Source organism: Argiope bruennichi, chromosome 10 (genome assembly GCF_947563725.1).
Source record: "Argiope bruennichi chromosome 10, qqArgBrue1.1, whole genome shotgun sequence".
Lineage (NCBI taxonomy): Eukaryota > Metazoa > Arthropoda > Arachnida > Araneae > Araneidae > Argiope > Argiope bruennichi.
This window is the reverse complement of record NC_079160.1, coordinates 125598718-125620913: the sequence shown is the minus strand read 5'-3', so window position 1 is coordinate 125620913 and position 22196 is coordinate 125598718. Positions and strand designations below refer to the sequence as shown.

General features: G+C 33.7%; 1 protein-coding gene across 1 annotated transcript in view; it reads left to right on the top strand.

Annotated features, from left to right (window-relative positions):
* Positions 1-22196, top strand: part of LOC129987936 (caskin-2-like) — a 357174-nt gene that overhangs the window by 152608 nt on the left and 182370 nt on the right. The window contains exons 3-6 of the mRNA XM_056095944.1: positions 13652-13749; positions 16928-17073; positions 21648-21743; positions 21821-21957. Of these exons, the coding sequence (XP_055951919.1) occupies positions 13652-13749; positions 16928-17073; positions 21648-21743; positions 21821-21957 (477 nt within the window). The remainder of the gene's footprint in view (positions 1-13651; positions 13750-16927; positions 17074-21647; positions 21744-21820; positions 21958-22196) is intronic.

The following is a 22196-nucleotide window of genomic DNA, read 5'->3' as shown; positions in this document are numbered from 1 at the left end:
TTATCGAATCTGAAAAATAGTCATTTTTAATATTGCGTTTTGAAACGATTTTAGACAATGCTGAGATGTAGATCTTTTATAATACATGTAGGAATTACCTATCTATTAAGAGAAGAGACTTCTGTGATTAGAAAATGTGCGCTCCCTCCTAATGATAAAATATTAGCATTAAAGTTACTGTCACAGATCCGCTTCATATTCATTTTAGTTTCTTTGGCCAAATGTTATTAGTTTGTGAAGAGTAAAAAGACAGTTCAAATGGTCATTGCTCAAAATTACGAAAGTCGTCTTCAGTGTTTGAGTACAAACAGAGATATAAAATCAGTTATTGACGCGAATAGAGCTGAACATTTATCCGCGAATTCCTCCCTGTACGTCATAAGAAGATACTATATCTATCTTTAAGAACAACCAAGACTCTTATGAAATGCCTAACTACAAAGGAATCATATATTTGGAGTCTTAGAGCATTGAATCTATTCTGTTGGGACTTTCTTAGTTTATAAATTTTCTGGATATTTCTTTAATTCCTAAATTTTCCTATTGTATGCGACAAATTAATATTTTTCTCCCATCAGTTTATTGAGTTGCAATGTAAATTAGTTTGAGGTGACATTATTAAGATTATAGGACGTTTCGGAATGGAAATTGATCTGAATAGTTATCGTAATTATCTTCTAGCTGCACACTGTGATCTTTTCTTAAAGTATATGCTCATGAGACGTTTGCAGTTTATATTTTATAAGTGCTGGCTGTAATGAAGACTGAAGAAAAGAAATGCAACGGAATTTAAAATTTTTAAAATTTGTTTTATTTAACTACCTATTTTTAGCATAATTCATATCCTCCAATAGCTCCGGAATTTCCGTTGTTGTTACGGACATCAGATAAAAACTATGGAGTTACGGATATATAGTATTACAAAAAAAAAAAAAAAAAAAACACCGTAAAATGCTTTTTCTCGAATCCTCATTCACAACAATGCTGATGGTTAATGGGGGGGGGGGAATGAACACGGATTTATAAAAAAATTATTTTTGAATGAATGCAAAAACATTGACGTCACTCCTTATAACAAAATGCATATGGGAGTTTGCTATGATGACTTAAAAAAATATAAATGATTGCTATATTTGTATATATAAAATATAAACTGTCTAACAAACAGTGTTAATTTGTTTGATAAACGAAATCGTATTGGGTATTTTATTAAGTAAAAGTATTTCACTTATATATTTAATCAGCGATAAATGTCTGTTCAATCACTTTGAGTAATATTTTAATTAATTAAAATTCTTTGGAAATATCTATTCTTCAATAATTTCTGGATATCCGTTATATGTAAGAAGGGCTGCGGGCAACCAATGTTGGAGCGTATGATAACTTTTGCTACTGGTGCCTCCTATTTTCACATCACCGCGTCGTTGTGATTGGGGGGGGGGATGTATTCACGTATTTTTACGCAAACAATTGTAATCTAGCTCGACAGGTGTCATCTTGTAAGTGCTATTCGTATTCTACATTAAGCTTGTTTCCGTATTTCATTTTTGATGCCACACGTGTTGAAAGCGAATTTTCACTTAAATGTGTTATTTAACTGGCATAATAAATGTAATGGTTGTGTTGGGAACTTCCAGGGATTCTGTGTAAATTTACTGCCCACCATTTTAGAGGCGTTTAGATGTGTTCGAATTCAGATTTCATTATATCTGTTGATATATCGATAAGGTGTCCTATTTCCTTCACCGATGAACCTTCTTATCTATCATAATATGTAAAAGGATTTTTTTTTTTAAATCCATTCATTCCTAGTTTATTTGGGTGAAAAATATTGTCTTTTGTAAAATCAAATAATAAATAACTCTTATCATACTTTTTTTAAAAATTTTCGAACAAACATTCTGTTTTAGAAATGTAAGTGTTATATGTGAATCATTAAATATTAGTTTTTGGTGTATTAGATTCAGAAACATCATCTGTTGGTAAGATTGTTAACGTTAATATCTTGCTGTCTTTTTTCCGACTTCTCATCCTCCTCCCTTAATTAAAAAAAGAAAATGAAGATTGAAAAGAACCAAATGAAACTTGGGGGGGGGGATAAACTTTCACGGAAAAACGGAATAAAATAGATTAAAAAATAACGGATATTATCGACAATATCTTTTAAGCAATAAGCTTAAAGATGATTGTTATATTAGTTTTGTTTATCCAGTGAGAGAAATAAATTTTGAGTTAATCATTTAAATTAATTCTCAATTTCCGATGTTGGTAGTAAAATTTTTAACAGGATAAAGTATTTAATTAACATTTAAAACAATAAATGAGTACTTTAAATGAGGTGTGCGAATTATAAATGCAGAGTTGAATTTCAGTTGCAGCAATACGGATTTAAAAAGAGAAATGGAAGCTTGCTGCCCTGAATTTTAACTTGTGCTTACACTGACTTTGATGGCCATTTACTTTAGCTTAGAAGTTGAATTCTATAGAAGTGCATTCCTATCTCATAATTAAAAGCAAATCACACAAATATTTCGAAACAGCTGACAGCCAAAACCTTTTCTTCAGTTCTTTTGCTGGTTTCAATTTGAAAAGTATTTCGAAACGGAACAATACGCTTAATCATAAGAAAAGAGATGTCTTATAAATAAGCGTATCTCCATTCGTTTTTAAAATTTTTCTCTGAGAGTTGTATTTCAAATCCACCAGTTTCATTTTTTTTTTTTTTTTTTACTTTTTTTTTGTAGTGCGTCTTTTTAGAAAATGAATCATTTATAAACTATATTTGCAACTTTCTTCGTACATTTCTGCATTCACAAATTTTTACTTTTCATCTTAACCTCGATTTCGTTCTTAAAACGGCATCACTGTTTACGCAGGATATATTAAAAAAGTCATTAAACTTGATAAACAAATATTTTCTAATCTTGATATGGTCGTCATTATTAATTAGACTGTGACTTAGTCTAATTAATAATTCTAATCGCAAGCCTTTATGTTCGGGCAAAAGTTTATGAACTTGTTTCAAATTTTGCCGAGATTTCAAATTAGGTTTAAAAGAGATTGAAACATTGATGATTGGTGACTAAATGGAAGTTTAATTAAAAATTATATATTGGATATTATTGGAATATTTTAATTTAAAACTCTTTTTGCTTACAGATATTCAAAAGTCTGAAAAGGAACTGGCGATAAACTTCCAGCCATAGTTTAAGAAACTCTGAATCAGATCAGTCATAAGCAATTTTTGAAGTGGTGCCGATGAAGCTGTATGCGTTGCAGTTTGCTTTTGTTTTAATTTAAAAAAAAAAAAATTAAAAAATCCAGCTCTTTTTGGAAGTAAAGCTTTGGAAAGAAATTCCATCATTTCGCTACGTTTGTTTTATGTTTGTGCCCGACCCCCACAGTACGTGCCCGAGTCTGCTTTCCTTATCAGCCGTTGAACCTGTCTTTTCAATGCTCAGCCTTCATCTTACTTTATAAGTGCATAAAAACCTGACATGGCGAAGGTGCATCTCCGCCGGAACACACCTTCCCTGGCATGAGGAGGAAAACAACTTCCCGACCGACTGCGCGATCCAGGATAATGCTTTAATAAACAAAGAGGTTATGCCCGAACTTGCATTCCGTCCCGCAGGCTCTATTAAGGGCGCTCGATCCATAAATAGGCGCATTGTCTTACCTAGATGGATGAGGTTGTGATAAGGGCTTGGCATTGAATGTTATGTTACGTTAATAACGATTCGATAGCTGCCATTAGCGATTTGGTGGATCGAATTCATTCTCAGCTCTGTTGTCGTCCCTTTTAAATGTTACATTATGCCGAACGAGATATTGGATCAGATAGAGGCTGACGTCTTCGATAGGGATCGCAATGGAAGCGGATGCCGCCTGTGGCTTGTTTTTTGGCGACCCCTTTCTAGTATCGGAGGGGATCTGTTGTTTCCATTTGTAGATGGAGATGAGATTATCGGTGAGGTGACAGTGTTAATGAGATCCGTGAGGAATTGCGGTGGTCTCAAGAGCAGACTGGATGAAGGTGCGTCTGTGTTGGGTGAGAAATGAAGCCATGCACGCGATCGGCAAAGGTTTTCCATGATTGGCAAACAAAGGAATGATTCCATGCTCAACTCTGCAGTCAGATACAAAATTATAGGATTATTTAGGATTGATTTCATGCATCTTATTTCCCGAAGATAACTGATTGGACGCTCCTGCATATTGTCAGAAAATTTAAGAAGACTTATAATAACTATTGATAAATGTAACAAATTTCGTGCATGTGTAACGAGAAAAAGGATTTGATAATCTTTTTTATTAAGTAATTGATTTTTAATTTGAATGTTGAACTCGGTGAGGATTCTAACTCTGTTTAAAAAGTAAATTTAAGTTCGATTAACAGTTGTTGCAAAATAAAACAACATTCAGTTATTGACACAATACATTTGGAATGGATTGGGGTTAGAGGCACTATGCAAAAATTGTCACATTGCTCCCGTCATGTCATCATGTCACTGGTACTGAAAAGAAGTGGTAAAATGAAAGTCCTTATTCACCGCTCATACTTTTTCAGAAATCTTTCAAAATTATCTTTTCCAGCTTAAAATGAATTTCATTTCCAATGATAAATTGCTTACCTAAAAAATATCTACTGTTGGTCCTATGGGGGCATTTCATTAATGTATGTTTTTGATTTTTTTCCCCCACCAGTGACATATTCTTATTCGAAACATTTCTCAGAAATTTATTAAATTTTTTTGAGTAGAACGAACGGAGAAAAAAAAATGAATACTGAAATAAAAATTCGTTCATTAGAAACCATAAATAATATCACTTTTCGCATCATAATGACAATATGCAATTAATAAAATGTTCTTAGAACTATCAGGACCGTGAAATAGTTGCAGAAGATCTCTAGCCTGTTCAGTATCATATTACAAATTCTAAATGAAGAATTTTGTAATTATATACTATTATTAATAAGGCAGCGCAAAACTCTAAAAGGTGATACTCTTCCTACCCTCATCCCTCTACTCGGCCACCTTCCTCGCAAGAAAATGACTCCATTAAAATGGAGCGCCAGGGAGTAACGACAGAAATGACGCTTACCTTTCACCTAAAACAGATGTCTTTATGTGATTTTCATTGTTCCTTCCCTTGTCTCTCACCTAGGTCCGACCTTTGGCCGGCCAGAACTTCCTGGATTGCGGGCTCATAAAACGCCCGCCGCCACCCTCCCCTCTTCTAACATTTCGGTTCACTTTTAAGTGCCAATCCATCTTGCCCACGCATCGCAGTAATGGACGAGGGAGAAAAATGCCTCGTCCCTGCCCGCAATCTTCGGCAATGTAAATAGAGTTTCGCATCTACTGCCTGTGTTTGCTCATGTGGGAGGTGAGCTTTATCTACTCTTAAATGCTGGGTTTCAGCTCTCGCTGGGAGTGCGTGGCTCTTTGACCTTTATCGAATTTTAAGAATTTTGTTCGATTTTTTTTCCTTCTTAAATTTAAATACTGTATGCCTTTTTTTCTTGAAGGTGTGAGATCATAATTCGAGATTTTAATCTTATAAAATGCTTTTTATTTTTCCAGCCCCCCCCCCTTCCATGCTACTATTAAAGTGGATGATTTAGTATTTATATCGACAGGAGTTTTTAACCCTCATATGCCGTTGTTCGCGAATTTGGCCTCCATTATACATATTATGCTTTTCATAGTGTGTTTGTGTATGTGTAATGATATTTTAAAATCTTATTTAAAGTTAATTAATTTCCTAATTTTTAACTTAATTTGAGCCCTATTAATTTAATTCTAAAACGTTTTCTTATTTCCTGATCCAATTCCGCTTTCCTTTTATTTCATTAATGCTACACCAGCTCTATAAAAATGCTTAAATCAGCGGTTCTCACGTTCCGAGTGAAGGGATAAAAAATCAGTCAAGCTAAGCGAATTCTTTTAAAGATACCTATAATTTCCTTGCCTAAATCGACGTATATAAAGAAATCCCTATCCGAATATTTCAGTATATAATCATCGGGAAAAATATTTCAATCTTTATTCAAATCTTTTTTCTCTTTTAGCTTTTGTTTTGTGATATATATTGACGTACCTCGTCGCTTGCTTCCTGTACATAAATTGTCTCCTGGGATGGAATAAAAACGAAGTTTAAAAATTCAAAGTGTGTTCTTCCCTTTCTTTGGCTACGAAACTGCTTTAAAACAATGTGTTTTACATTATATATATAATATAATATACCAATTTTCTCGCACAAGGAACAGTTTTTTAATGCCATCTTTTATTTTTCTCGTATTCAATCATAATCTCAATTTTCAGCGGAAATTATTTTATTTATTTATTTTTTGTCAAGACGCTGACCAAAGCAATGACGCAGTCCGAGTTAGGAAGGTAAAAAGTAGAAAAAGAAAAATAGTGTAACAATACGTTAAGAGTTTTTGTAGATTTAAAAGAGAATTTTCCCTCATTTTACTGACATAGTATTAGAATAGCATTCTGAAATAATGCATTACACGACTCAAAATTTAAATTGGAGCTTGATTAAAAAATAATTTTTAAGGAAACGGATAAATTTAAAATTATATATAATATATATTCGCGTTTTTTTTTTTTTTTTTTGGTTCTTATGTTCCAGAATCTACACACATGTAAAATAACTGGTATGTCAGATGGACTTAGGGCAAATACTTTTCTTTGTGAATTCGTTTCCAAGGTCTCTTTTTTTCCCGCTTTCTGCCTCTGAATGAGGGCTATATCGGTGTGGGTCACGTTTCTAACATACAAATCTTAATTACAACTGAAAATTGAATCCTCTTGATAATTATCGTGAAAGAAGGAAAGATGTCATTTAAAGAACTGCGTATGGAATAATTTAAATTAATTTCGTTCTAAAAATAATTATTTTCTAATTATTTGAAATTAGACTGCACTTAAACTGAGTTCAGTTCTGTCTTTGAAACATGTCGAACACAAAATGCTGTAACAGTAGCTTCCCTTTTAAAAATATATAAGCTCAAAATATTTGTCTCACGTTCCTCTTGTTCTTGCTTTCTGCCTTCCTCTTAGGACTGCATCTCTTGCTAGTCTTGGTTCTCATAAAGGAATTGAACACCCCTCTCGCTTTTCTTTAAATCAAAAAGATGTTATGCATTTATATTTACGGAGGAGCAGGTGTAGCTCCCATCTTCTTTAATAATTTTCATTTCCTTTAATGGATAAAACGCCCCATTTTTATCTATTATCGGGATTTCTCGGTAAAAGCGATGATGGTCGCTGCGAACCGATTTGGAAGAACACAGAAAACGTGTGCAAGCATTTTGAGCTTATATAGTATTATTATAAAGAAATGTGCTGGTACCTTGTTTGATCACTGTAGGGAAATAAAAACTATACAACTCGGAAGTTAAAGTGAAGCCAGTGCTAGAGTGATGAACAAATCATATTTATAATAGTTTCGATAATTATAAATTATTGCTTTGTATATAGTTCCAAGTTCTCTGGAGGAGGATATGTTTTAAAGTATTTTATTTAAAATCTATTTTGGGCATGAATACTTCTCATTTTCTGATTCATTTTCTATTTCTGGTATCTTAAAATGATGGATTTTAATTTTTTTTTTCCCCCTTCTTCTTCTTCTTCTTCTTTTTTTTTTTTTTTTTTTTTGTTTACTGTCTTGCCCAAAAATGCATGAAAGAAGAAAGTACTGTTCCTATTTTTATTTGAAAAATGAATGTTTTTCAAAAGTTATTTTTTAATAGAAATTTTACCCGAAATGATCAGAATGAAGCATTTTTTAAATCAAAATAATGTTTGGATATTGTACAAATCAAATAATAAATGCGTTCTGGTTGTGTTTTTAATTTAAATATATTTGAATTCACAGAAGAGAAGATAGAGACGAATCTTCTGAATGCAAACAACCACCCATCTGGCCATCTTCTCTAAACGTCTCCTTGATTTAAGTGACTCCCAGACATTTCAGACATAACAAATGACGCCTGTTTAAAATGTAGAGTCTCTTACCGAATTGTCTCGAGGAGTCTGCCGAACGGGATTTTATGGAGCGGCGTGCGTGGATGTTTTCCTTTATAGCGCAATTGTCCGCGTCACGATATTAAGAATTAAAACCTGTGCACTCGGACGAGACACTGCGGACCATTAAACGCGGCTCTAAAACTGAAATATGGCAGGAATCGTACGAGTCTGGCGCGCTTTAAATCGCGAGGAGTAAGCGCATTCCGCGGATTTTGCACTGCATCGCGGAATGTGTGAAAAATGTCTGCATCTGGCTTTCCGAGAGCCGCGCGTTTTCTCTTCTGGTTAGGTGGAGGCACGAGATCTGAATTCTGTTTTGTTGTCTGGAATGATCCGGTTTTGTTTGGAGAATAAAGTTCCGGACGGAAGAGGGAATTGGACTCGAATAGATATTTTCATCAGTATAAATTCAAACACGTGTTATGGTTTAAAATGGATTTAAAACATTTGTTTTGCTGCGCATGCGGTGTAGAGAAATCCGATTTCGTGGATCTAGTAAACTCTTTAGTATTTCTCCTTGCTATATTTTTTGAGGTGTTTAGTTTAGTTATATTAAAGTCCCGCTTTAAAGCAACTCTAGACTATTTTGGGACGGCATCGTCATTTTGAACCATGGTCAGATGACTAGGACAGCATATGAGCTCCCACCACCCTCTCCAAATTTTCACACCACACCAGCGGGAGGACGCTTGGGCCCGACGGATTCAGCGTGCATCATACCCGCTTACACGACGGTTCTTCTGCGAAATCGTGTCTCGTACCTGAAACCCACCCATTCCAAAGCCGAGACCTTACCACCAGGCCACTGCGGTCAACATATCTTTGATGTGAGGTTGCAAAATTGTCTTATTCGATCGTATTTTTAAATATTCTCTTTAGGTATGATTGAGAGAGAGAAAACGCTTTATGCAAATAAGTAAAGATGTCATTCATTTTTCTTAAATTATTCACTAAAATTTCATTTTTCCGCAATCTTCGTTTCAAAGCAATTTTTTAAAGTCGTTTTATTGAGTAAGTAAAATGCATGACATTTCTGAATTCTGAAATTTCTTTTAGTCATGAAATGGTCTGAGTTAATAAATGTAAGTACTTTTACACGATCCAAAATGTTGTCATAAAGCGGAAAGAACTATTTTTATTTGCACAGGCAGCTGGTACTTTCATACTTGCTACCTTTGGCTACCAGTTGATTCGCCGGGATTAGTAGTTGCTAAAAATTCAGTATTTTGTGAAATTTTGTATTAATACTTTTACATTACTAAACACTTACGGCACGAAATTTGTACATGCCATTGTGGGGTCCATTATTGGGTAACTGACATTTCTGGTATTTATTATTTATAGTTAATTATTTCTTAAATAAGTTAATTAAATAATCAAATTATATTTCTGACTTTATTGCTTTCTCAACTTTTACTTCATTTTTTAACTAATGAAATAACTATTGCAAAAAAGTATTTTATGCGCCAACTTAAAGTGTAAATACTTATCTTTTCGTAGACTTTGGTTTAAATATGATAGGATTTATCTTTGATTTTTAAATCCTCCTTGCTAGTTAGTATAATGTAACACAATTAACTGTCTCCTCTTATTGAGGAGGAAGATCTATTGGGCTCTGGCGAACAGTTGGTTTGCTGGTGATATTTGCTATGCTTAATTTCATTTAAATCGTTTAGATATGATTTCATGCTTATGATTCCCTTTAACTGTCAGATATTTAAAAAACGGTTGTTTTTTTATTTATTCCATATGCTCTGTTTATTGTGTACCTTTCCAAAGGTGAAAAGTCAGTTTAGAACTTCTAAAATAATTACAGCACAAAAATGCCAGTTTAAAGAGTCTTTGAAAAGTTTTTTTTTTTTTTTTTTTTTTTTTTCCCAAAGACAAAGGTTTAAAAAAAGGTTTAAATGTTGTAGGTTTTATTGTTTAATTATCATAGGTTTTTAAATTTCCTGATTTAGTTTAAAGGTACTTATTATTGCATTTCTTTTTAGGAAAATATACTTCATATTCATTTCATGTAGACACTTGAAAAATTCCACATTTCTATGTTTAATTTGCAGTAATAGTTAGCTTTTTTTTTTTTTTTTTTTTTTTTTTAATTTGAGTTTTTGTCAATGCGATGGCAATACGTTGATAAAATAAATTTTTTCTGTGCACTCGTAATTTGCTTGTGCAGGTTAAATTTTATTTTTATTCTGAGCGAAATATTTAAAAGTATGGTTAAAATGATTTTTTAATTCATTGAAAATAGGAACTTAATTTAGTGCTTGAAGCATTGGTATCAATGCAAGTATAATTTTTTTAAATTTTAGTGTGATGTAAAACCCATTTTTATACAATAATATTGTTGGAAGTTATCATGAAAAGATCTTAAAAAAAGAGATGTCGCTTGATTTTTAATTAATGAGAATTGTAATTAAAATTTCAAAAAAAAAATTTCCCCTAGGTGCACATTTTTACCTTGAAAGTTTGGTATGTGCCTAGTTTGGTAGCCTGTAGAGCGTCAACACGCACTTGCACACACTCATTTATCTTACATACATGAAATGCAGGTGACTAAATGATCGGTCACGTGGCCAGAGCGGACAGCGGACACGTGAGAGGAGCTGGTGGGCAGAGCGGACATTTTTGCACCTATTGTGTTGTTTTCCTAATCAGTCGTATGTCATCTATTGTGTAGTTTCGAGCTTTGCACGGCTGTAGAGATAAGCCGATATTGATGAGAGAGAAGACCTTTCTCCAAATATGCCCATTAAAGTATGGAATGTATATGGACAGCGTCATAGGACAAATAATTCTGTTGAAGGGTGGAATTCCAAATTAAATGCAATCACAAGCAGAAACCAGCCTAATGTCCACTTATTAGTTAGAATACTAAAAGAAGAAACACAAAAAGTGTCTTTTAATTTGAAATCCAGAGAGCTAGGCGACCCTGGAATAAAAAGGAAGAAAGCATATGTAAAATTGGATGAAAGAATTGAAAAAATCCTAAAAGAATTCGAAACATCAAACAATTTAGAAAAATGTCTAAAATCTTTAAGTTTTGTAATTAGGTTGGACTAAATTCTATAGTAAATGATATTATGCCTTTATAATAAAGGTTAGCTAATATTTATTTACTTGTGTTTATTTTTCTTTTATTTACTTGTATCTGTTTTATATATTTTCTTCTGGTATTTATTTTTACTTACATTAATAGAACTAATTAATTTTATGGCAATTGCACCTGTTCTAATATTTATTTGACTCTAAAATACAGTTTTCCATAAAATCCCTAAAATTCGTTCATACCCTCCATTATACTGTTACTTACTATTAATTTTTAAATATTTCTCTGAAAGTTTTTATTTTTTATTACATTTCGCTATGTTTAAAATGTATTCGCACTATAATATAATATAAATAATTAAATTTGATTGGCAAAAATGTATTTATCCTTGTAATTCGATAATCGAGTGCAAAAACAGAAAATTTCGGTAAAAAGGGATCTCGCTGATCACTCTCGCTGTATGAGCGCAATATTATAAAATGATATCATGCAAACAAAAGATAATAGTTGGAAAATAAGAAGAATAAAAGGACATTTGATAAATCTTTTCTGGCATTAATGTCGCTGATTACAAGTTTCAAATTTCCCATCAATTGATTAGTCATTACTAATTGTCCAATTTTTCATTATCTAAGATTAACATGAATGTAGGTTGTAAGCATAAGGCTCTCTTCAAAAAGTTATCGTAAGGTCTCCAATGTTTTCGCGGCCTACCATAATAAGCACTAGAATTTGATTCGAAGTTGCCATCTTTTTTTTAATAATTTCTAGATGGCCGATAAACACTGTTAAGTTGCTTTGAAGCAACTTTGCTCAACAAAGCAATTACAATTACAATTTGCAATGACAAAGCAACTACCACCCATTTTGCTTCATTATTTTAAACTCCTTTTGTGTCTTAAAAAAGCTGGATGGCTTAGACTAGCAAGCAAACCAGGTCATCTACCATTTATTTTTTCACACGCAGTTACATTTATGTTACATGTTTTTGGAACACTGAAGGGTGAGCAGCTGTCCCCTTAAATAGTATTCTGTTTGTTTTTCCTCGTGAGGGGAAAAGGTGCGATAAAGAAAAAAAAATCTCCTTTTCCCATCTTATTTCGGGTAACTTGTGTATGTCGATTCTATAAACACAGAAGGCCGGCGGCCGAAACGCACTTCCAAATGGGAAGGCAATTCCCTTACGCCTGTTCCGAAATAAAGTGTTTTTCCCTCCGCTCTTATTTTTGGATAATCCTCACCGGGGCTGAGGAGCAGCGGGTAGAAATGGGGCTGTGCTATAACGCAATGTAGTTGCTTCGAGAAGCCATTCCCCTGGGAAGGACGTCTTATTTGTATTTATGTATTCGCTTCCTTCGTCTTTTCCCACCCATCTTAGGTGTGACGCCGATTGTGCTCTGCTCTGATCTCTAATGAAAAGCTTTCACGGCTTCAGTCCGTCTGTTATGGGTGGTATAATTGGTCTTTGATATAAGAAGTGGTGACGACTCCTTAGGGTGGCTTTGGATCATGCTTCCTGCACTATTTAAGAAATGTAAATAATCGAAGAAGCTTCGTGATATCGAACTGATAAGTTTATTAATTTGTATCAAAGGAAAAAGGGTCCATGTCGGATATAGTAACCACAGAAAGGCCTTTTGTCAATAAAAAAAACAATGTATAGCCTGTATATGTGTTATGTTGAAGATATCATATTTCTGAATTATTTTGTATTTTATTCCGCTATCCTTATTTTTAATTAAGTTCAATTTTTCAATTATTGCTGTCTGGATCCGATCATGATTATTTTGCAAAAAAATACTCGCCCGGGCAGCTACCAGCGCACATTGAAAAGGGAAAATTATCGCTTAAATATAATTCATTGTTATTTTAATTTGTTGGCTCGCCATTCTGAAAGGGGCGGTTGATGATGATCAGATGGCGTTCGAAATGAGACAAGTGTTCTTAGATATTCAAAACTAGCACGAAAATGGAAGCGAATTCAATTTAAACATTACAAATTTGAGATGGAAATAAAAAAATAAAAAACATCGCTGATTGCAAAGCTCTAAGATGGAATAGGATGCCATTTAAGAATTAGTTTAAAATCTTCAAAATAGTAGCATACAATAAACTCACTGTTTCGTTTAAAATAAGACTGTAGTGGTTGATAGAATCGGTATTGAATGAAATATTACTAAGCGCCGTAAAAGTTTTAATATAATGACGCCAATAAAATGTCTATAATCATTTTATTATTTTTCTTATGTGTTATGTTTGCTTTAGTAAAAAATATCTTTTTGGTTGGTTGAAAAGTCTACTGAAGGTTCAAATAAATTGAAATGTTCCGACTTGGAAAAACCGAACTTGTCAGTCGCAACTTGCTCATTGGCACCTGGTGAAATTGGATTTCCCTCTTGAGTACTGCATCAACCCTATTTTAATATCCATACAAATGTCTGTTCGAATCTCCGCATAGTGCTTTATGATAATGACTGTGCATCTCCCGAATTCGGGTCAGTTACTTACTAATTGAGTGACCTCTCACTGACCGCCTTTCCTCCCTCTTTTCCAGCATCTCGAGTCTTCATCAGGCCGCCCTCATGTGCCACGTCACCATCATTCAACTGCTGCTGGATGCGGGAGCCCAGGTCGACATCAAGGATAACAAAGGTAGCTTTCCTCTTCTTTGCATTCTGGAGTGTGGAAGCGAGATTTACGGGTTAACGTCTTATCTGAGAATTTCTTTACATCGCATAGTTGGATGTTATTGCTTTTCATTATGTTTATGCTTTTTATACTAAGCATTCATTTGTCGACTCAATGACGCTATTTTTTTTTTTTTTCCCCTTGAAGAATATTTCCAATGCTTAACCAAATAGTAGAATCGATGTATGAGAATTCAGTTGATTTACGGATAATGCGTTTAAAATATGTATTTCCGTGAGAAACGATTTGCTTCTCGGATCAAGCGAAAACACTGTTTATCGAGAGCACACACACCCCTCTTAGTAAAATAGAATGCAAAGCACAAAATAATGTTTTAAAAAATGAATAAAATTTACTAAATTTTGTTATTTAAATACTTATTATAAACAGATAATATTTATGTTGAACTGGCAGTACCCGCACAGCCTTGCCCGTGGCATAACATCCAAGAGGAAAAACTAGCTTTAAACTTAAGTCTAGTATCCACCCGATATGACATGGGCATGTCACGTAACATCTGACAAGCATAAAAATATATTTAGAAATCATCAAAAATGACTACAAAGTAATTTCCATAGCATACATTCAGAAATATTTAGACTGTTTAAAAGGTACAAATATGATATGTTCATGGACAAAACCATTCACTAAAAATATACACTAGAAAAGCTTTTTTAAAATTTAAAAATATACAAAAGAAGTCATTGTACCCATTGTTCCACAGTTTGAGGTTTTCACACGGATAAGTGCAAAGCACAGATGATGCTGATTTACGCATGCGCGAATCGTGGCAGGAATATAATTAAAATCGCAATTATGAAACTCCTTTTTTTTTAAAAAAATTTATTTTGATATGACTTAAACTGGTAAAACCTTCCTCAATAAATGCCCTACAAAATGGCACAAATATCTCCAATATCAGTGAAGTATTTCTCCGGTTTTTCTCTTTCAAACATACAGACGCTTTCAGGAGACTTCGTTCTATACTATGTATAGATTAATAGGAAAATCACGGCTTTTTTCTAATTAAAACGATTATCAATTATTAAATATTATAATTCATACAGAAAGTCTATGGAGTCATTTGTTGATAATTACAAAAATAAATGAATTTTACTAAATTTTGTAATTTATATACTTACACCAGTTAATATTCATGTTGAATTAGTAGGTAAATCGCTACACAACTTTTTCTAATTAAAAAAATCCTTAATTATTATATATTATAATTCGAAGAGAAAGTTAGTGAAGTCAATTGTCGATAATTATAAAAATAAATGTTTATTATTTAACATATTTAACAACAATCCCGTCGGCGCCGTTATATTGAAGTTTTTGTATATATATTATTTAAGGACGATTTTTGAATTATATTATTGAACCATGGCTAGGAAGAGAAGTAGCTCACTGTGGAGCGGCCGCAGACAGAGACCGTTAGACTTGTACAAATGCTGGGCGAAAATTTACAGACATTCGAGGCCTTTTAAAGTAAACTACATAGACCGCGGTGCACTGGTGGTAAGGTCTCGCCTTCGGAACCGGAGGGTTTCAAGTTCGAGCCCTGATTCCACCGAAGAACTGTCGTGTAAGCGGGTCCTCCTGCTTGTGTGGTGTGGTGTGGAAATGTGGAGAGAGGGGAGTGCAATTTAAGGTGTCGCCTTCGTCATCTGAATGTGGTTCAAAATGATGATGTCCATCCTAAAATAGCCTTACTGTTGCTTTAAAAAACGGAACGTTAGTATAACTCAACTAATTAAAGTAAACTTTAAAGTTTTACTTTAAAAAGCCACAAACCCAAAGCTTTGAAAAAGTATGTTCATGTAAATCCGAATTCAGTGACGAACTATAACTGGTTAATAATGCGAATTGAAGAGCTCTCGAGACTTCGTTGTGTCCATTAACCCTAATGTTCATTTTGTATAGTACACCATACATACAACTTTATAAAAATATACTACCACTATAAAATAAAAATATATATAAAATATAAAAATAAAAAATATTAAAAAATATATATATAAAATATAAAACAAGCTACCTATATACATTTTTTGTTGCTTTTCTTCAAAAAAGCAATCTTACCACGATAAGGGTTAATTAGGTCAACTCTGAATATATATATATATATAATATTCCATGAATGTTTTTTGAATCTTGACTGCTTGCTTTTGATTTTTTTTTAATGTTGTGTCAGCTAAGTAATAACAATAAGGTTTGATTTATAAATAAAATATTTTTAATTAGAACTTTAGTCTTTTCCCTGCTAGAACTTTAATTAAGACAATGAATTAATTATGAATAATCAATATACAGAGGATGCTGCTTAATGTGATCATAGTTAATGGTATATTATCAAAATTGTCTGCCAGTCTCTGCCAATGCTCTGCCCATTTTTTCAATTCTTACTATTAGTTCTTCACAGTATTTTTTTTTTCAAAAATTAATTAATTAAATTTGTTTAGTAATTTCTATTTGGTCGCCAAATCTGTCACCATGTTGCCAAATGGTCGCCAAGTTCATTGCCAAACTCTGAGATTACTGACGCGAACATGATTATAAATAATATAAGATATATATATAAATAAAATAAGAAAATAAGTAGGAATTCAATTAAACAAATTTTATGTATTACATGACGTAATTCTTTATTCATTATGTAATTTAAAATATTAATTGATTAATTAAATTTGATTAATTTTTAATACTTTAAATAGAGTCGCCAAATGGTCGCCAAGCTAAAAAACTTTGTCACTTAATATTGTAATTCTGTCATATGTATATACATATCTATATTAATTTTAAATTTAATAAAAAGTAACTTTTTTTTTTGTTGACTTAAATAGGAATTGACTTAAAATTTTTTTTATGTATTACTTGTTACATTTTGTACGCGATATTGTTATTAAGTGTATTTTTGCATATCGCTATCCCATTACATTTGTCACCTCAATGACAAATAGGCTTGGAAAATAAGGTGAGTGTATTGATGAGTGAAGTAATCCTATCCAATTAAACATCAGAAATATTATCATATTCTGTATTTTTTTTCAATAGTTTTGGATTACTGTATAATTGTTGCATAATAATGTGTTTTTGTACGTGATTTTCCTGTGTTACTCGTGCCTCTTCTTGTTCTGCATAGGTATGCGGCCCCTGCACTACGCTTCGTGGCAAGGCAAACCAGAGCCCGTGGCTCTCCTTCTGCAGTACAACGCTTCCGTCAACGAGCAGGCCAACAAAGGAGAGACGCCCCTGCACCTTGCTTGTCAGCACGGACACGTACTCGTGGTAAGAGAACCTTTGTCATTTCTATATAGGCTGTTGAATTTTTGGAATTGGAAATCATTCAAATGAACAAAGTGTCATTTTTTGACAGACTTTTATGTAACATGACTGGTTTATTGTTTGTAAGGATGGAATTGGCGTATTTGATTTTGTACTCACATCCTATTGTGTTAGTATTTTAAAACTTGCATGCTTTTGTTTTCTCTGTGGTTTTACGTTATTTTAATATTTCCGAAATTTGATTAGCAGTTAATCAATCAGTTTTAATTAAATTTCGGTTCCATATGTGGCGACACCTGGTATTGAATTTGTGAAAAAAATTGATTTGCAGAATTAATAATTACTTATAATTTAAATATAAAAACGTAGAAATATTTTGCTTTTTAATTCTCTAATGAAAGTGTATTCTTTCATTAAAAAAAAAAATTCGTTTCATTTCAAAATACGTTCTCGGTTTTCAGCTTGAGATCGCGTAGTATTGTATATGTAGATGCCCTGTCAAATGTTAACATACATGGAGGAAGGAGACGTAGACATGTATTTGGGTTCGCCCTAATATCAGAGGATGCGATGATTAATTCACCATATGCGAAGGAAGAAAGTTTCGTAATTCAACTACCGGAGTAGTATTACTAGTAACGTAATATTTGTGTAGGCGCCCTTGAATACGATTTAATTCATTGTAGGTGATTAAAGTGATGAGCAAGAGGATCGAAGCTGAGTTCATGGGCAAGCACAATTGTTCTCGGAAGGCACACTTTGTATCTAGATACGAAAACAGTCGTAGAACATATAATCGGAGTGGTCATGAAGGTCATCATTTCGTCCTTTTAATTGTGAGAAATTTAGCTTTAGTTGTTGTTTCTAACGGCACTTGTCACAGACAAGCCCACTGACTTTAGAAGTTAGTGATTTTCAAGCCAAGGGTGCTTCTCTTGTTTTTTCAGTGTCGCCATCTAGAGCCAAGAGTACGACTTAGCTGCACACACGTCACAACCTTTTTTACGGGACTGACTTCATACATGCATTTTATTCACTCATCCACAGATCGTCATTTAGACCTGCACCAGAGAACGATTACTCCTGACCCAGTACCCCCAGTGATATTATTCTCGACACGGAGAACTTTGTGACCACGAGATTTATAAGTGCGCCAGCCGCCACACACACGTGGAGTATTCGGCCGGCGGGGTTCGAACTCGCAACCCAAGGGACGCGAATCCAACGCCCTACCAACCAGGCTATCTCGGCCTTTTTACTTTTTAAGCATTTGTTAATGCTTATAAAAATTTTGATTTGTAATGTCTCAAAAAAAAAAAATCTCTCGCAGCACTACACTTGTTTAATGAATCATTGAAATGTATATTCATATAGTATTATTCTAATAAGGTGAATGTTCAAATGTATTTGATAAACTTTCTTTGATGAATATTTTGGTTATTTCGATACATAATTTTTATTCATTCAGATCCATTGTTTGTGTGAATGAAAGTATCCTTCTTTGCACATGGTAACAAAAATTATATTTCATTACAAGTTCGGGCTGATGTCTAGAACGTTCTCACAAAATCACTTAAAAGTGTTATTTCGAAAATTGTCTCTAAATATCGCCTTTTCTTCTTACTTGAAAATTTAATACCCACTCGTATCTGAACTGGTATGATAACAAGTGACATTAGGGCTAGTTGTATCTTGTCCGGTGATTACTGTTTGGAATGCAAGCTTTGCATAAGCCTGGAGGGCGGAGTCCCGCAAACACGAGAAAATATTATGACAAGGGCCCTAATCCCGCGATTCCTTGAATGACATATGCGTGGTCATTGGCAACTTTCATCATTTAATTGCGTATCGTCCGTGTTGGCTGTGGAGAAATTAATTAATGACCTGCTTACATAATTAATGAGACTGATTAAAACTGCATCGACGCAGCTCCACCTGTCGGCTTATAACCATCGCTCGAGATGAGTTGTTTCCGCTGCAAGGAACGGGGGAGGGTTATGAGCTCGTTTGTGTGCAAAATTTCTCCTAATTCGATTTAATCATTTATACGGATTCAACCCATTTTGTACTAACGTTGCACCGTTCCATGTCACAACACAAAATAGAGCCGTTTCCGTTTATGCACCGCGTTGAATAAATATTTGAGAGGTGTCATCACGATGCCATATTCTGTATAAAAAAATGAAAGCGTTTGAAAACTCACTGTAAAGCAGTTGTCCTTAATCTTTTTCAGTACTTGATACTCTCACGGTATCAAGATTTTAACCTATGTGCTCTACGTACAATTTTTTTTTTCCCCAAAATGATCAAGATTTTTACTTAGATTAGGTAAAAGTGAATTAAACACAGTTTGTCACTTATAAATTTTAAAACAAATTTTAAAATTGCTGACCAAATAGGCGAGTCTTTTGATAACTGCCCATCTCAAATCATGGTATTAAACCGGATATAATTAGCCTCAAACCCAACTTCATTCAAGTGAGTTGTAGGAAATGGAATTTTAAGTGTTTGACCTTTAGAGCTTGTGAGTAGATGTATTATTTTGTGTGTCAGATTCGTACCTCTAGCAGTAAAATTTTCGTGCGCTGAAGAGCACCGGGAATTTAAAAACGAAACAAGCTGTTGCTAGTGTAGCGGCTCTCTCAACATTTAAGTAGGAACGCACAAATAAGAGAGCTCATATAAACCATTGACTTTTTAGCTAGCCCGAGTTGTGCTCGATATCACGACGTTGAACCTGAATTGTGAAAATTAAATCTCACTACATTCTTTTGAAAAAATCGAGAATCTCCAGGCTTCGAGGCCACACATTTCGGAAACCATCGAATTGACATATCGATTGACAGAATTTTTAGTGCGGACATTCGAGGCAAACTTAGGAATATTGATCTTGAGATTAAAAGGTTGACTTCCAACAGAGTGAAACGGAAGGACCCGATATTTTATCCATATTTGATGTTTATCTAACAAGGGCGTGAAGTTGAAAATTCAGTTCGGGATGAGATTTAGTATAGCTACATTTAGAATGTTCACACGCGAAAGTAAATTATTCTGGATATTTCGAATAATGCATTCTTATTTATAATTTTTTTTTCTAAAAATTCAATTATAATCCAAGAATTAGGAGAATAAATATTTATTTTTGCATAAAAAATGAAAGACGTATTAATTAAAACTGTTTGCAAATTGTTAAATTAATTTGAAACAAATTAGGAAAGAATAAATAAATAAAGCAAAAAGTGCTTGGCCTGGACCGAACTTGGATTTCCTGAATGCTACGGCTCCACTTCCATGCCTCGACTACGGCTACACATTATTAGTATATAAGCTATTTCAGGGCCATTTTCTCAAAAATGACTGGCTATTGCGCTTTCATATTTTCTCGAGTGAACATTCTAAATGTATACTATCATTATAGTAAATCTCATCTCGAACTGAATTTTCAACCTCGTGCCCGCCCCTTGTAAGATTTTTAATTTTTTATATTATTATTTAGAATCATATTTATTCATAAATGCTTTATTTCTAATGCCATTTCAGTTATTATGGCAACTACTACAATCAGTTATTTTGGCAACTATTTCTTTTCAATTTGGAAAGTGCTCTCTTTGTTTTTTCAGTTCGGCTGTACCAGAACTTTGAATAGAAAAAATATATTTAAAGGAAAGAATATCAGAATATATGAATTATATAAAATTTTTCACGGTAGAAAATAGTATAATTATAAAAACTGTAGCATCACCTGTGCAATATTTCTACTAATTTCTGGAACCACCTGGACCTTGGAGCTTTGAAATAGGACACAAAATTTTTCTTTCCAATAAGTTAGGGTTTTATTTCGTTTCCTATCCATTACCCTTCCCGGAAGACTTTATTTTGCATAAGGATGAATGTTGTCTTTCATTCTGTTTCTTTGTGGTTGCAATTGTATAATATGATATTTCGTGTTGTACTATTTATTTATTTTTTAAATCCAAAAGTAAATGTAAATAATTTTACAGATATTATTTATAAATTGGTCATTTCAATTGGATTTTGTAGGATGGTTGATATACAATAATTCTTCTGCCTCAAAGTGCTCAAAAGCCATTTGGCCGCTGTAGCCTAGTGGTAAGGTTTCGACTTCGGACCAGGAGGGTTTCCGATTCGAGACCCGATTCCACCGAAGAACCGTCGTGTAAGTGGTTCTGGTGCCTGTTCAGTCCTCGAGGCCAAACGTTCACATACTGACGTGGTGTGGAAGTTTGGAGAGGGGGCTGACAGCTCAGGTACCATCTTCGTCTTCAAACCCCTGTTTAAAAAGATGAATTCTGTCCCAAAATCGTCCTAGTGCTCAAGTTTTGTCCGCTAGCTCTGTCCTAGCTTTCAAATGGGGCGTTAATATAGCTAAACCAAACCCAAAAGCCACTGACACGGCTTTGAAGGAGGCTTAAATTAATTTTAAATGAATGTATCGATTCCACGATGAATGATAACATTCATATTTACTATAATCTTACGATAATTCACGATTACGAATGTTTTTTTTTACTTAATATTTTCTTAGAGTGATATAAATTTTATTTTTCTATTTGTAGACCAATTTGCTACTGAAGTACCATTCCAACGTTCTGATTCGCAATAAGGACCACAAGTCGCCTCTTGATTTAGCCTGTGAATTTGGACGATACGAGGTAGGAGGACTCATTTTTCTTTCTTGTCACGTAATTCCCTGTAAAAGCTCGCTTTTTTACTCCCTTTCCTCACACAGGTGGTGAAGATGCTCTTGCAGCATCACAGCACTCGTTGCCGTTCTCTTTTAATAGAGAATCCCCAGGACACAGCGGACAACGATCGCACCACTTGCCTCCACCTAGCTGCCAGAAACGGACATGTTGACGTCATCAGGTCAGTACCATGAGCTTCGTCGAAACTGTTATTTGCAATATCTTCTGAACACTTAATTGCCGCAGTCATTTGTTTAGATGTCTTCAGTTTTTTTAAACGGAAGAACTTTCAGAATACACAGCTCACAAAAATTGGGATGAGTTTCTACACGCTTATTTTTGTCATGATTATGAAGATTTTTTTTCTATCATTTGTTATTAAATAATATCAGAAAAGCGATAGAGCATATGCCTGTTGAT